General features: G+C 44.2%; 1 protein-coding gene across 1 annotated transcript in view; it reads right to left on the reverse strand.

Moving 5' to 3' along the window:
• Window positions 1-5244: 5244 nt before the first annotated feature.
• srebf2 (sterol regulatory element binding transcription factor 2) overlaps window positions 5245-15924 on the reverse strand; it is a 34297-nt gene continuing 23617 nt past the window's right edge. Inside the window, exons 15-20 of the mRNA XM_056287355.1 lie at window positions 14515-14624; window positions 12613-12745; window positions 11941-12112; window positions 10973-11149; window positions 8547-8658; window positions 5245-7803 (exon numbers count right to left, since the gene is read on the reverse strand). Coding sequence (XP_056143330.1) covers window positions 7586-7803; window positions 8547-8658; window positions 10973-11149; window positions 11941-12112; window positions 12613-12745; window positions 14515-14624 — 922 coding nt within the window. The 3' untranslated portion in view covers window positions 5245-7585. The remainder of the gene's footprint in view (window positions 7804-8546; window positions 8659-10972; window positions 11150-11940; window positions 12113-12612; window positions 12746-14514; window positions 14625-15924) is intronic.

The raw sequence follows: 15924 nt of genomic DNA on the forward strand, positions 1-15924 counted from the left end.
AATAATAATGATAATAATAATAAAAATACTCTTTATTTGTACAGTAACTTTCTTAACAAGGGTACAAGGTGCTTGCACAAGTAAAATAAAATAAAATACAGATAGAATGAAGTTAAAATAAACATTAAAACATCCATCCATTATCCATCATCTAAACCGCTTATCCTGCTCTCAGGGTCGTGGGGATGCTGGAGCCTATTCCAGCAGTCAGGCGGGGAGACACCCTGGACAGGTCGCCAGGCCATCATTGGGCTGACACACCCATTCATACCTAGGGACAATTTAGTATGGCCAATTCGCCTGACCTACATGTCTTTGGACTGCGGGAGGAAACCAGAGCCCCCGGAGGACCAGAGCCCCCGGAGGAAACCCGCGCAGACACGGGGAGAACATGCAAACTCCACACAGAGGACGACCCGGGATGACCCACCAAGGGGCTCGAACCCAGGACCATCTTGCTGTGAGGCGACCGCGCTAACCACTGCGCCACCATGACGCCAAACGTTAAAACAACAAATGCAAATACACAACAGTGATACAAAATTATAGACAAGCATAGAAATCTGGAGTTTCGCGTATTTTCAACTGTAAATTAAATGCAACAAGCCACTGCTTTAAGAATTTTAAAAAGCCTGTTTATAAAAACGAGTTTTTAAAAGAGATTGAAAAGTGGTTACTGAGCTAGCTAACCTGAGGTCCCCAGGCAAGCTGTCAACGTTACCTGTGATTTGGCCCTACTGGGTAACTTAGTTGACGAGTAACATAGTTGACAATTTCCGTATTTTAGCCCATATTTTCAGTGGTAGGAGCTAGCATGGCTAACCACGTGTCATTTTCTTTATCGGGTTAACCTTAAATTTCAACATAAAAAATTGTAAACCATAACAACATAGTTAACAGTCAATTAATATACTCTTTGACAATGTGCTATTACAGATAAAATATTTGAACAAGTGAGAGGACACTCACCGGAATGTATTCAACATAACCGCCACTGAGGGAAATGAGCTCCTGTGGGACTGGTCACATGGTTGAGGGACAAACCATGTTTTAGTTACAGGGGGTGTTCGCTTTGTAACATAGTTGACAGAACTTTTGCGGACATTATAAACTGAGATATTTATTTAATTCAAATGTGAAACTCTATTTTATAAAGTGCATCTTTCTTTTTCTCCCTAATTGTATCTGGTCAATTACCCCACTCTTCCGAGGCGTCCCCGGTCGCTGCTCCACCCCCTCTGCCAATCCGGGGAGGGCTGCAGACTACCACATGTCTCCTTCGGTACACGTGGTATCGCCAGCCGCTTCTTTTCACCTGACAGTGAGGAGTTTCGCCAGGGGGACGTAGCGCCCCCCCCCAAACAGGCGCTCCGACCGACCAGAGGAGGCGTTAGTGAAGCGACCAGGACACACCCACATCCGGCTCCCCCCCCCCCGCAGGCATGGCCAATTGTGTCTGTAGGGATGCCCGACCAAGCCGGTGGTAACACGTGGATTCGAACTGCCGTCCCCATGTTGGTAGGCAACGGACGCCACCCGGACGCCAAAGTGCATTTTTCTAAAGTATTTGGAACTTTAAAATTATTAACAAGTAGATTGTTCTAACTTTAATGGTTTTTAATCATTATTTTGAGGACAAGACCCACTCAATTGAAAAATGGACGTCGCAAAAACTGTCAATTTAGGAATGTTGAAAATGTTAAGCTAAATGAAACGTTTGACATGTAACAGCCACCGTACTAAGGTGACCGCCTAACTGCTGCAGGAAGTACGTCAGCAGTCGATCTGCGGGTACATACAAAGAGTTCTGTTGTTTCAATCAATAAACTTGTTAAACGTTCTCCGGTGTCTGACCAGTCGTCATTCTACATAGTGTCAGAAGTGGGATGTAGCTTGAGTGGCTCCTTTTGTTGGTGTGGTTTTGTGCTGTTACAGACAGGGTTCTCTCACTATCCTTTGTCATAGTGGGCCAAATCACAATGTCTCTGGCTCTGCGTTTTGTTGACTCTGTCCCGGGGTGACCTCTATGTAGGATTGTGATGTAGTCCCTTTGTAGAGATTTGGGGATTACTGCCTTTGGGCCTTTCATAACGATGCCATCTTCGATCATGAGCTCGTCCCTGAATGTAAATTACTGACAAACGTCTGCTGGGAGTCTGAACTCCTTTGTAGGCCATCCATGGTTGATGATGTTGCTTATTTTCTGAAGGGTTGGGTCCCTGACATCTTTGAGTGGAGTGGCCAGCACTACCTAGTATTGATCGACTCAAACTCTGGATGGTTTGAGGTTGACTTGCTTCACGACATCACATCCAACACTGTGATAAGAAAACTAAAAAGACATTTCTCAGTTCATGGAAGCCCACACAAAGTAATCTCAGAAAGTGGGGCCTAGTTCACAAGCCAACGCTTTGAAGAGTTTGCCTCAACCTGGGATTTTATCCAGGTTTATATACAACTGATGGAAAGGTCCAAGCGAGATGGAACAGATGTTTTCCTGAACCTGCTCAACCTTCGTAATGTACCACGTGACCAGACACTTGGTTCACCAGCTGAACGACTTATGTCAATACAGACACGTACCACCCTCCCCATCTGCAAAACTCTGCTGGTTCCAACTGCCAAGGCACAGCTTACAAAAAACGCAATGCTCAAAACACTTGCTATGACATATCCAGCAGACCCCTTCAGCCATTGGCCTAGGGACATGTAGTAAGATTGCAGACTCCGCAAGGGTTTGACCGGATGGGCACAGTAAAGAACAGCTGTCAAGAACCAAGATCTTACATCATATAATCAGAAGGGAAAGAGTACAGAAGAAACAGGAGGCACATTCTTCCTGTCTTTGAACCACCACCGCCACAGATTGACCTCAGTGACCCCAGCATCATTCTCCAACAACCAACTGACCAGCATGGACACGACAGTCATCCCGTCTCTCATGAGGCACCCCCAACAACACTCGCAGCGAAACGCCAGTGAACAAGAGACTGTCCAGAAGACTGTCCAGCCCATCCAGAAATTAGTTGATGGCCGCGTTTGAAAGCCAAACAGAAAATACATGCAATGAACAGTATAAGGACAACAATCAGAGGGGTTGTTGGAAAAAAATTTTTTGTATATATGCATACAACAAGACATTAGGATTTGGATACATTTGACCTCATATTTATTTTATTTCATACTTACCAGTAATGGCCAGGACTATAACTAAAGAAGCATAGCTAAAGAGAAAGGACGTAGAACGTTGTATTTCTTCCGACATGTTTGACATGTAACAGCCACCGTACCAAGGTAACCGCCTACTACTGCTACAGGAAGTACGTCAGCAGTCGGGCTGCCGGTTAGATACAAAGAGTTCTGTCGGGGCGTCCGGGTAGCGTAGCGGTCTATTCCGTTGCCTACCAACACGGGCTCGAATCCCCGTGTTACCTCCGGCTTGGTCGGGCGTCCCTACAGACACAATTGGCCGTGTCTGCGGGCGGGAAGCCGGATGTGAGTGTGTCCTGGTCGCTGCACTAGCGCCTCCTCTGGTCGGTCGGGGCGCCCCCATGCCGATGCGGGGGTGGAGCAGCGACCGGGCCAGAATTGGGGAGAAAGGGGGGTTGAAAAAACAGAGTTCTGTTGTTCCCAGTCAATAAACGTGTTAAACGTTCTCCAGCGTCTGACCACTCGTCATTTTACACAGTGTGCGCAAAATGTTTGTCTGGCTTTTAAAAAATATGCTTTCCTTTGATTGGTGAAAAATATTTAAAATAAAAACACTAGGTGTGGGAGTGCAGGGATGAGGAGACGGAGAGATCGAGTCAATTCAGTTTACTCGCCACACAAAACAACACCGATACAGCACCATCTCTCGTGGCAACCAGCTAACCGCTAGGCGCCTTGTTTTTTTTCCCCCACCCGCATTCCGGGAACTCTGCCTCTGATTGGCTAGTACTTGTTGCGTCCGTTGGTTAGGTTGGTTAAGGTTAGGGTTAGGGTGGGGTTAGGGATAGGGTTAGGGTTAGCCAATCAGAGATAGAGTAGGGGCGGGTCTTCCCGGAATCCAGGTGGGAAAAATAATATCGCCCGCTAGGCTGCTGAAAAACACGGCTCCACCCCGGAAACTCTAAGCAGTGCCTACGTCAGCACTCTGGACGTCTGCCTTAAAGGAGCAGCAGCCCCTGGTGAATCTACCCTCAGTTGTGTATCACCACAAGGTAAGAAAAAAATATTATCATCAATGGACATGAAATGTACCCCCAATTGTAAAACGAAAATCTGCAGGTTTTCTTTCCAACCCAACACTACACCAGCTGATTTCACCGATGAACACACCTTCAACCAAAGAGGAGGACTAACCAAGATGGTGCTGGGCTGGGAAGAAAACCTGCATACACATGGCTCTCCATGGCACATGACTACCTATGCCTGCCTTAGATACTGGCATCAGCTAAATGGCTAAGTCATAATTGCAGGCGGATTCTTGTAAAGAAATCAGTTGTAACTAGATAAATCAGTAAAGCCATGTTGATGGAAAGTAAGTGCACTAAATTTGAAAACGCCTGCTTTCATTTTTTTCTGCCAAGGGTAAAGAGGATGGGAATCGGTCAGCTGTAACTAGATAAATCAAAAAGGCTTTGTTGGTGGATGGAAATAGGCAACTGCAATGACAACTCTTACTAATGACAAGAATTCAAAATAAAACCATGTTCCAAATGCTGGCATGTTTGACAGTCTGTGTCAACACGTTTTTTGTTTTGTTTTGTTTATACGATGTGGATACTTTCCTCTTTTTTTTCCAAAACACTTGCTGACTTTTCTCAGATTCCTTTGGGATTCATTCCTCTCATGAATTCAAAAGAGGTCTTGGAAAAAACTTCTGCAGTAGCTGTGTCTGCAGCAGACTGCCACACCTTTCAGTGTCAGGGATCTTTTGTGCGCCCGGCCTGTTGTCTTTCTCTATTAATCCACAGGAATGTCTCAGTTTGGCTGAGGTGTTCGGTGTTACTGCTGCTAGGCATCCTGGCTTCTCCCGTTTACATCCAGGTTTGAAAGAACAAAACGCCCCGTGGATTGATCACCTTTACCAAATGTACACACACACCACTTCAAACCCAGGCCAAGTTCACCCAAATCTCAAGATGCGCCTTCTTTTTGTGCAGAATTGTCTGTAATCATTTCGTTCTTTGATAAAAAAAACTGTGGATCCACTAGCAGGAGAGACCATCTTTCAAGAAAACCCATTTCAAACCATTGTCCTCAGTTTTTTTTTAATAAAAAAAAAAAAACAAGAATCAAAATGAAAACAGAAATCCAGAAAACAATACAATACAATACAAACGGCATCATGGGAAAAGACAAAAAAATATTTCGTAACATAAGGACAACAATAATAATAATAATAATAATAATAACATAATAACAAGAACATTAACAACAACAATTCTGTGTGCTGCAAATGCCTGGTTGTGCATTTCTTTCTCTTTTGCGAGCATCGACCAGTCAGGCAAACTAAATCGGTGAAGACAGAGCGGGGTAAAAGCGGTTTCAGGACTCTACTGATTCAGGGCATAAACTAACTGTATTGAACTGGAAAGCAAAGCTCTTCTAGTTGAAGGTTGCCAGCATCTGTTAGCTTCCAAGAGCACACCGCGTGTTTACTTTGAGTCGGATTTGAACACCACCCACATATGGCAAAAGACTATTCCTAAAATAGCATGCTAATTTGTCTGAGGGAGACCTTTCCTTTTCAAGAAAATGGAAAACTTCCTGTTGAAATTTCTCCTTCCCCCTCCTATGGTGTCTGTCCCTATGTTGCCATATCAGTATATAACGAAACAGCATAATTGCTCACTTCCCAAAAAAATTTGAGCAAATATGATGCTACATGAAGTCCAAAAAAAAAAGGAATGAGAGAAGTGATGCATCATGTCTAAGCCATAAAACAATTTCAGATGAAGGGCAAACAGACTGAAATTCAACAATAGCAGAACTCTGCTGAATATCCAAGACATTTATAAAACACAACAAAATGAAAGTTCTGAATAACTACATCAAGGCCATTTTGCTTGACAGCGTACATTTCCCAGAAATAGCGTTCCTTGCTCGGATCATAATTAACCAAATATGACTAAACCATCTTCACATCAATATTAACTACGAGGGCAAGAGTTGGGGGGGGGGGTGAGTTGGTCAGAGCTTACCTTGCTATGCTAATGCTATCTAATGCTAGCATTAGAACAAGAGTTCGTTCTTTTCACTGACAACTGCCTCGTTTATGAAAACAGCTTAAGACAATTTTAAGATATCGTGATGCGTTCTCTGATGGGCTTCTCTTGCAGTCTGTAAGGATGTCCTGTGTGATCTAGTTAAGACTGGCATTTCTATTTGGCTATGTACAACCTATATACAGTCACATTTTGAGTAAGCAATGGATTAAACTTGTGTGCGTGCGTGTGTGTGTGTATGTGTGCGTGTGTATGTGTGTGTGTAATTAGGCAAGTCCATTCTGAAAGCTTATGTCTTATACCCGCATTCCTCTTGATATTTCTCAAATCCTCTCCCCAGTTCTTCCTTGTTTGTTGATGAGTGGCCCACAGAAAAGCGACAGCAAGCTAAATTTAAATCGCACCGCGCTGTCAAGTTTGAAAAGGGCTGCCCAGTGTACTATTGTCGGAGTGACACTGCACTAAATTGACACTTCACTTTGTTGTCACTCGATTTCTTTTATAGTCTAGTGATGTGGTGCTAAGGTGTCCTATATTGCAGCACTGTACAATGCTGGCATTAAACATTGTATGAGGTAGATAAAAATAGAAAGTACTCAGCACTGTACAGCTAAAAAGCTAGCTTGTGTGTTTTAAGTGTGTCCTACGGGACTGCCAAGTTGAATACAGCTTGGCTGTCTAGGCTTGAAAGGAGTGTAGCCCTTAACCAAAGCTTCCATGTTACATGAGACGTTATATTTGCGCTGTAGCGCTGACAATGCTGTGTACTTACACTGATTGTACAACTTGTTGTACTGCAGCCTATCAATTCAATGCTGCACTGGGTTAATTTAAATAGCCATTATATAATATCCATTTTCCCTTTAGGGCCTATATAACCTGATTGTCCTTGTACTAAAGCGGTGTGAGGAATGTGACAGTAAACCAGGATGATACCATTACTGCCCAGATGGTGGCATCACTGCACTGCAGCAAAACCACTGAGCTTTAGTAAAGTGCGTGCATAGCCTTTCCAGTATTCCTGTGCCTTTCTTTGTGTGTTCGCCTTCAGTGTGACTACAAGGATGGAGAGTCGGATGCCTCTGTGATGGTTAAACCCTGTTTATAAGATAGATAGACGGGCAGTGTAAAGATAGATCCCTTTACTAAGTGCTGTTCAACAAGTGTGAGGATGTGAATGAGTCCTAGATTATTTATCTTCTTGTCATGTTGGTGGGAATGGGTAGCCTGGTTTACATATCTTGGTACAAGTCCATCTTACCCAATCACAAAGTTCAGTGTTAGAGCTGATCACGTGTTAGCTTTAATGTGTATTTTTGTGTGTGTGTGTGTGTGTGTGTGTGTGCGTGCGTTTGTTTAAGCAGTGCAGCTGATCAGGTAGCAGCGATGGTGGTGCCTCCACTGAGGCGCAGCAGGATCTGCTGACAGTCCTGTAGGGAGCGGCGGTCTCCCACCCGCTCCAAGGTGCGCTTGGCCTCAGCCAGCAGGCGAGCACGGTGCCCAGGTGGGGTCAGGAGAGGCAGGGGCAGGTGGCGGCAGGCCAGCAGGATGGCATGGGCCCTTTCTCTCTCCCCCAGGATGCACACTCCCTCTGAGGATGGGAACGAGATGAGGGAAAAGGAAAAGGGTGGGTTTTTAAAGGGAATTGGATCAAGAGGAAGGCTCTAGATTAGTGGCCAGTGAAGTGTGTGTGTGTGTGTGTGTGTGTGTGTGTGTGTGTGTGTGTGTGTGTGTGTGTGTGTGTGTGTGTGTGTGTGTGTGTGTGTGTGTGTGTGTGTGTGTGGCTGGCTGTTGGCATATGTATTGTGGCGTCATGAGAGTGTTTGCCGTGGGCAGTTGTTACACCCCTGTCTGTGACCAAAGCTACAATTTCTAGATACACATAATGAGTTTGGACCTGGGTTGTAGTCGTCCATCCAGTTTGGAAGGTTGGGATGTTACATTCAAAAGTTCCAACCAATGAATTCAGTGCATTCTAGTTAATCAGCTTTAAAATACAAGAGAAAGTGGATGCCCACAAGATGCCTTAATATCAGCTACTTTTAAGGTATATTAGAAAAATTGGCAAGAATCCACACAAATTATACATATTACATCCAAAATTTACATAACCATTTACTATGCAGATGTTTTAACAAATTAAAATGCTCACTTTTTTGTTGGCAATACTTTGCTGGCTGGTGTGTGCGACTAAGTATTTTTGTCTGTGCAGGAATTTGTGTGTGTGCGGACACATGCACATGCTTGACTAAAGGTTTCTTGGTAAAAGTGTAGGAGTTGCAGACCCCGCATTGGGGCGCTGTATTCGACTAGCTTGAACATGTATTCTCTTACCGGCCGTGTAGGAGTTGTGCGTCCTGCGTCGCAGACTGTGTTCCAGTAGCTGGTGTGTCCGTGTGGGACTGGCCCCTGCCATCAACCTCACCGTGGTCTCATGGAGGAACACCTGGGGGAGCGTGAAAACACGAAACGAAATCATTAGAACCAGTGATCCCTTCATCAGCTAGGGCCGTTCAGAGAGCGTCGTGGGGAGGGGGGGCAATATTTTTGAAAGGGAGGCACTGAGGTGTTCTTGGGGGGGGGGCATTTGTATCATATCAAAATATCAGTAAAATGGCACAGAACAAGAAAAAATGGCGCCAGTATTCTACTGAATACGTTCCAATGTATTTACTGTGTGAACAAGTGATTTTAAACGAGGCCATGAAACCCTCATGGCTCAAGGACATTAGGCTAATGTGTCTCACAAGAACTCATGTCTTTTACACGGAAACTGTGTCATTTTAGCTTATTCCCTACAAATGTTAAAGGTTGAATGAGTAGGATTTTCCTACAAAAATAGTCCCTCTCATCATCAGTTATGACCCACTAGACGTGTGTGGCGGTGTCTGTACCTGCAGAGACCCCGTCCTCTGCCTGTATTTTCTCTTTTGCTGTATACGGGACGTTTCTGGGCATTAACCTTTGGGCAGCGGATCTCTATAAAAACGTGGTGCCAGATCCAGATCGTAAGCACGCATCCAAGAGGAAGCTACGACAATGGTGGACAGTGCCAAAAAGACACAAACAGTGAGGCGAAATACCAAGCACACAATGCTTGTTCCAAAGAGTGAATCTGGGGTTGATGTTCAACCGCTGGCGAGCACTGAAGGAGAGGATGGGGATGAAGAGCGACGTGAAGTTGGCCTGTACACTGGGATGTGTTCTGGCAACTGCGGTCAGGGGCGCGTCCTTCTGGCGATGTTGCGCTGGGGAGGAGGGGCCAACTTTGAATGTTGTGTTTACAAACAGCAACTGACAAATCCTACTTGTTCTACCTTTAAGATAAATAGGCATATAATATAGGATAGCCTACATATCCTCTTGTTTTTTGGCTTTTTTTGCAGTAGCCTCAGACTTTTTCCTTGGTCAGGCTGTCTTCCGTTGGAACAATTAATAAAAATGCTTCTTGTTTGGCACTGGTGCTAAATTATTGCTTTCTGATTGGCAGCTGCTTGTGATCAATAACGAGACCTAATTAAAGTTTAAATGTCCAATGCCTAACTGTTGCATTTATGTCAGCCCTGTGTGATGGCCTGGCGGCCTGCCCAGGGTGTCTCCCCCGCCTGCTGCCCAATGACTGCTGGGATAGGCTCCAGCATCCCCGCTATCCTGAGAGCAGGCTAAGCAGTTCAGATAATGGATGGATGGAAATATAATTTCTATTCATATGGCTTTTTTGCTCCCTGGGAAACTTGTGATAATGATACTCCAACTGTCCAGTTAAATCTAATCTGTTATTTAGTATCAATGACATGCTTTTTTTAATGATATAATACAGAATAATCATCAACATTAATACTCAGGGAAGACAATTAGCCTACATTTTAATTGTTGTGAGGTGGTAAGGGACCTGGATAATGGATAGGGGGGTGCTGGCCCAAAAGAGGTTGAGAACTACTGACCTAGTACAAAAGAACAGAAATTTGTCTTGTCAACAGCTTACGTAGCTTTACAGATACAGGCACAAGGACAACATCTTCCACACTTCCATTACACGTGCCTTACTGTGCTAATACAGCATGTTATCACTGGGTGACTCCCAACAGAAATACACGGCAGCTGTGAAAGACCCTGTGTTTTGAGTCCATACAACTCAGTTGATTCATGGGCCAATTATCAGTGCCTCAGGGGACACTCCTAAAAGCTCAAAAGGGAAAACACATGGGGCACCATTCTAGGGCAATGTACTTTTATCAGGTAGAATTCAAAAGCAGAACGGCAGTATTTTTCAGGGGTTTGTTTTCTGTCATTTGTTCCTATGTTATCCAGTCCTTATTAGATGTAATTAAAGTAATTATTCGTGGCCAACTTTTTGCCTGCATGCTATGGCTGGGACGATATGGAAAATATTGTTATTATGATAATCACAGTGTATTTTATATGATATCAATATACATCACAATATACGGTTACATATACAAATATACCATGTTTAAGAATCCAGCTAAGGACAATCACAATGTTTGGTAATGTAAAGTTTAATATCAAACCAAAATATGGTTTCAAATAATACTCCTTCCAATATTTCAGACCTCATTTTGTGAGAAATTTTAGGTGATAGAATCTCATTATCATTAATTGAAACGACAAAATTGTGTATCCAAAATGACAATATCCCAATTTAATCCTGATACAGTAGCATTGATAAACTATAAGTGGCAACACCACATTACTGCCGAGCCTGACTGCATGCTGTGCCGGGTGGACGGCTTTCATACCTTGTGTTGCGCCTGTCTGTAACACTGTCCAAGCCGTCTCAGTGCGCTTAGATCTCTTTGGAAACCAGCCAATTGCGATCCAGGGGCCGGGCCAGGTTCTCCATTGCTGCTGCCTCCTCGCTGCCACAGGCTGGTCCTCAGGGTTAGCAGGAGGTCACAAGCCAAGAGCTCCACTCCCTTGAAAGTAAGAAGACCCGTTTCAGTGGCAGGCAAAATGTTTTGTTGGTTCAGTAGTAGCAGCACTTTTACATAATGTGCATTACATTTAAAGCGTTGTACAGTCTGCTTTATTTGTACTGTTGACATGAATCCTCTTTCTACAGTGGTGCTCAATTGAATGCGGCTGGTTTTACCACCACTACTAATGCTGCTACTGTCACAAAAACTAAAACCCCCGGACCACCATCTACAGCTACTACCACCACTGTTACTCCAGCTGGTCCATACTAGCACACGTGTAAAAAGTAAACACCAAACCAATGTGTGTATGTTATCCAGGCTTATAACTGGTTACTGGTGGGAGGTAGTGGGTTGTGCTGTGGGTGCGTGCAGATTGGGGAGGCCTCTGTACTGCACTGCAGACACATTGCACTGGGCTTCAGGATCATGCAATGCAACTACAATGCACCACAGCGACCTCCTTCCACCCACACTGTGCGCACACATGCATACACACACACCAGACACACATAACACACGCACAGCCCCACATCAGCCTGCCCTTACAGTGCTTTGCCAATGTTTGCATGCATGATGAACCCCAGAATGCATCCAACAACTTCCATCTGATATTTATCTTCAAACAACTATCGGTAAGTAGATTATAATGGAGCCCAATGACTCTTGTGCACAATTAAATAGACAGTGCTCAAATGACTGTATAACAATAAAATAGAAAGAGAGAAAGAAAAAAAGCAAGAAAAAAAGAGAGAGAATCATAGATCAGGGTTTGGAGGGATTCTCTGTACCTTGCTAAGCCAGTTCCCAGACTGGGCAAGGGGCACAGAGATGCTGGAGCGCAGGTAGCTACTGGCCCTGTTGCAATGGGACAGACAGGCTATGGCACCCTCTCCCTTCAGAGGGGACAGACTCAGTTGGACTGCCTTGCAAAGCAGCAGGACGGCCTTGGGCAGAGGGTGGCTGGGATGAAGACCGGATAGAGGGACCAAGAGATGGGTTACAATCTGGGTATTACAAGTTTAAGAGTAAATGTATCTTGTTTATTGTTTTGGGGTCTGAACAGGTTCCAGAGAGGTGAAGGTTCAAGAACTGTTACGACTGACACTTTGCTTCATACAGACTTTTGCACATTTACATTATTTACACATTTGTATATAGAGATTTATCAGAGGATACTTTCTGTATACTCCCTGGATTTTTTACTTTTCAAATTTTATTCTTTTCTACTTGTTGTTCTACTTCTTCTTGTTGCACAGTTCGGAGTTAGTTTACCAAAAAAGCACTTCACTGCTCATTGTGCTTGTAAGTGTAGTATGTGACGAATAAACTTTTGAATCTTGAATCCTGAGATGTATTGTGCAACTCCTTTTAAAAGTGACCTTATCCTTTGCTGTTAGCATACTCACAGCAGTGCATATAGAGAGAGAGACACAAATACATGGAGACTTTGCTTCACTTACTCAAGCGTGTGCAGAGCCCGGGGCATGCGTTCTGCCTCTGTCAGCAGTGACTTCACAGCAGCGTCGTCACCTTGCAGCCAACAGACAGCGGCTTTCAGGACCAACGCCCACCACCGGCACACTGGGTCTCCAACTGGCAGGAGGAACACAGGGACATGATGAGGAAGTATAAAGGGGAAAGCAGGCCCCATCAATGTTTTAAAAAGCCAACTGTGAAGAGCCTCCGTCTCTTCCCCCACATTAAAGGGTACATTTTGGTGCCTTGACTTGGTGTGTAAATTCAAACAACTGCCCAAGGACTGAATGTTGCTATAATCTTTCTTTCTGTGGCTCCTCAATAATATCACCCCTGGCTTTCCTAACTTCTTAGTATTTGCCCGTTATCACCACAATACCTGTCACAATTCTTAGTGTTTGTAACATTTTGGGATTTTAGCTCCAGTTGGTTAAAGGAATTTCAGGCTGCTTTGATAATTGTATCTGGATTTTTTTTCAACCCCCCCTCCCCTTTTTTCTCCCCCAATTGTACTTGGCCAATTACCCCACTCTTCTGAGCTGTCTTGGTTGCTGCTCCACCCCTTCTGCTGATCCGGGGAGGGCTGCAAACTTCCACATGCCTCCTCCGATACATGTGGCATCGCCAGCCGCTTCTTTTCACCTGACAGTGAGGAGTTTCACCAGGGGGACGTAGTGCGTGAGAGGATCACGCTATTCCCCCAGGTTCCCCCTCCCCCCTGAACAGGCACCCTGACCAACCAGAGGAGGCGCTAGTGCAGCGACCAGGACACACACCCACATCCAGCTTCAAATCCTCAGACACAGCCAATTGTGTCTGTCTTTTTTTTAAAAATGGAGTAGCCATACTTTGGATAATTTCTACCTTATGCAAACCAAACTCGCTCCAGTACTCATGCTTCTAGAAACATGACAATTGCCACCCATCCCCCCTAAGCACAAAACTGTATGATGGGGCAGCAGTAGTGTAGGAGGTAGAGCAGACTGTCTGGTAACTGGTGGGTTGCTGCTTTGATCCTCGGCTCCCTCTTGCAAAACTCTCAAGGTATCCCTGAGTAAGACACCTAACCCCTAACTGCTCCCAATGAGCTGGTTGTTACCCTGCATGGTTGACACCACCATCGCTGTATGAGAGAGACAGAGTGTGTGTATGTGAGGTATTAAAGAAGTGTGACGTGCTTTGCGTGGTTGTTGCAGCTAGAAAAGCGCTATACAAAATGCAGTCCATTTACCATTTAACATGGTGAATGAAATGGCAGTAAATGAAAACTTGTGAGCTTGGCTAGATGCCGTCACATGATTGTGGTAATTCAGTTAGAAGCCTCCACTGTACGGCATATTTGTTGTAAGTTTACTTTTTCATAAAAAAAAAAAAACAACGCCATCATCATGCGGTCTTCTCTGCTTCGTGAAGAAAGAGATAGAGATTATAAGGGTGTGTGCCAGTGACGGCGAGCCGAGGAGCGACCCTGACATCACTAGATTTCCACTCCATTCGTATTGTCATGACAACATGCTTTATGTGTAGAATAGTGGGCAGACATGGTTATTGACCAAGACGGTGACCGGTTACCGTCAGCTTCTCAGAGGCATCAGACTGCTAATGTGTTTTCATCACCTACAAGCCATGTATCACCACAGATAGTATATGACTAGAAGTTTTATTTGTGATCATTTGAGAAAAGTTAATTGCAAAAGCCAAACTGATTGTCAGTGTGTGACTAAAATCAATACAGGTCAGACACATTTATGGAGAAAGGCAACCTAGTTAATCTTCACTGTGGAGAAGAAAAGGAACAGAGAATAAGAATCTGCCCCTTTGCACAGACACAATATGGGATTCACGCTCCCGTGTGACTCGGCTTGGGTGTGCCTGTGAATTCATACCTGGGGTGGTGGTGTGATTGGGCGGGACTGAAAAAGGAGTGGAAGGAGTGGCAGACTCCTCCGTACAGTTATTCAGGAGCTTGAGAAACTCCAGGGCACTGGCAAACTCCCTGAGCATGTGAGAGAGAGAGAGAGAGAGAGAGTGAGAGCAAAAAAGAATAAGACAGATTTAGGGAGACAGAACAGAAAGACAAGGGAACAGAATTTGATAAAATGATTAGTTCATGACAAACTTAACTAATGAAAATTGACCATATGTACACTACCGTTCAAAAGTTTGGGATCACATTGAAATGTCCATATTTTTGAAGGAAAAGCACTGTACTTTTCAATGAAGATAACTTTAAACTAGTCTTAACTTTAAAGAAATACACTCTATACATTGCTAATGTGGTAAATGACTATTCTAGCTGCAAATGTCTGGTTTTTGGTGCAATATCTACATAGGTGTATAGAGGCCCATTTCAAGCAACTATCACTCCAGTGTTCTAATGGTACAATGTGTTTGCTCATTGGCTCAGAAGGCTAATTGATGATTAGAAAACCCTTGTGCAATCATGTTCACACATCTGAAAACAGTTTAGCTCGTTACAGAAGCTACAAAACTGACCTTCCTTTGAGCAGATTGAGTTTCTGGAGCATCACATTTGTGGGGTCAATTAAACGCTCAAAATGGCCAGAAAAAGAGAACTTTCATCTGAAACTCGACAGTCTATTCTTGTTCTTAGAAATGAAGGCTATTCCATGCGAGAAATTGCTAAGAAATTGAAGATTTCCTACACCGGTGTGTACTACTCCCTTCAGAGGACAGCACAAACAGGCTCTAACCAGAGTAGAAAAAGAAGTGGGAGGCCGCGTTGCACAACTGAGCAAGAAGATAAGTACATTAGAGTCTCTAGTTTGAGAAACAGACGCCTCACAGGTCCCCAACTGGCATCTTCATTAAATAGTACCCGCAAAACACCAGTGTCAACATCTACAGTGAAGAGGCGGCTGCGGGATTCTGGGCTTCAGGGCAGAGTGGCAAAGAAAAAGCCATATCTGAGACTGACCAATAAAAGAAAAAGATTAAGATGGGCAAAAGAACACAGACATTGGACAGAGGAAGACTGGAAAAAAGTGTTGTGGACGGATGAATCCAAGTTTGAGGTGTTTGGATCACAAAGAAGAACGTTTGTGAGACGCAGAACAAATGAAAAGATGCTGGAAGAATGCCTGACGCCATCTGTTAAGCATGGTGGAGGTAATGTGATGGTCTGGGGTTGCTTTGGTGCTGGTAAGGTGGGAGATTTGTACAGGGTAAAAGGGATTCTGAATAAGGAAGGCTATCACTCCATTTTGCAACGCCATGCCATACCCAGTGGACAGCGCTTGATTGGAGCCAATTTCATCCTACAACAGGACAATGAC

The sequence above is a fragment of the Lampris incognitus genome, chromosome 10 (assembly GCF_029633865.1).
Source record: "Lampris incognitus isolate fLamInc1 chromosome 10, fLamInc1.hap2, whole genome shotgun sequence".
Classification (NCBI taxonomy): Eukaryota; Metazoa; Chordata; class Actinopteri; order Lampriformes; family Lampridae; genus Lampris; species Lampris incognitus.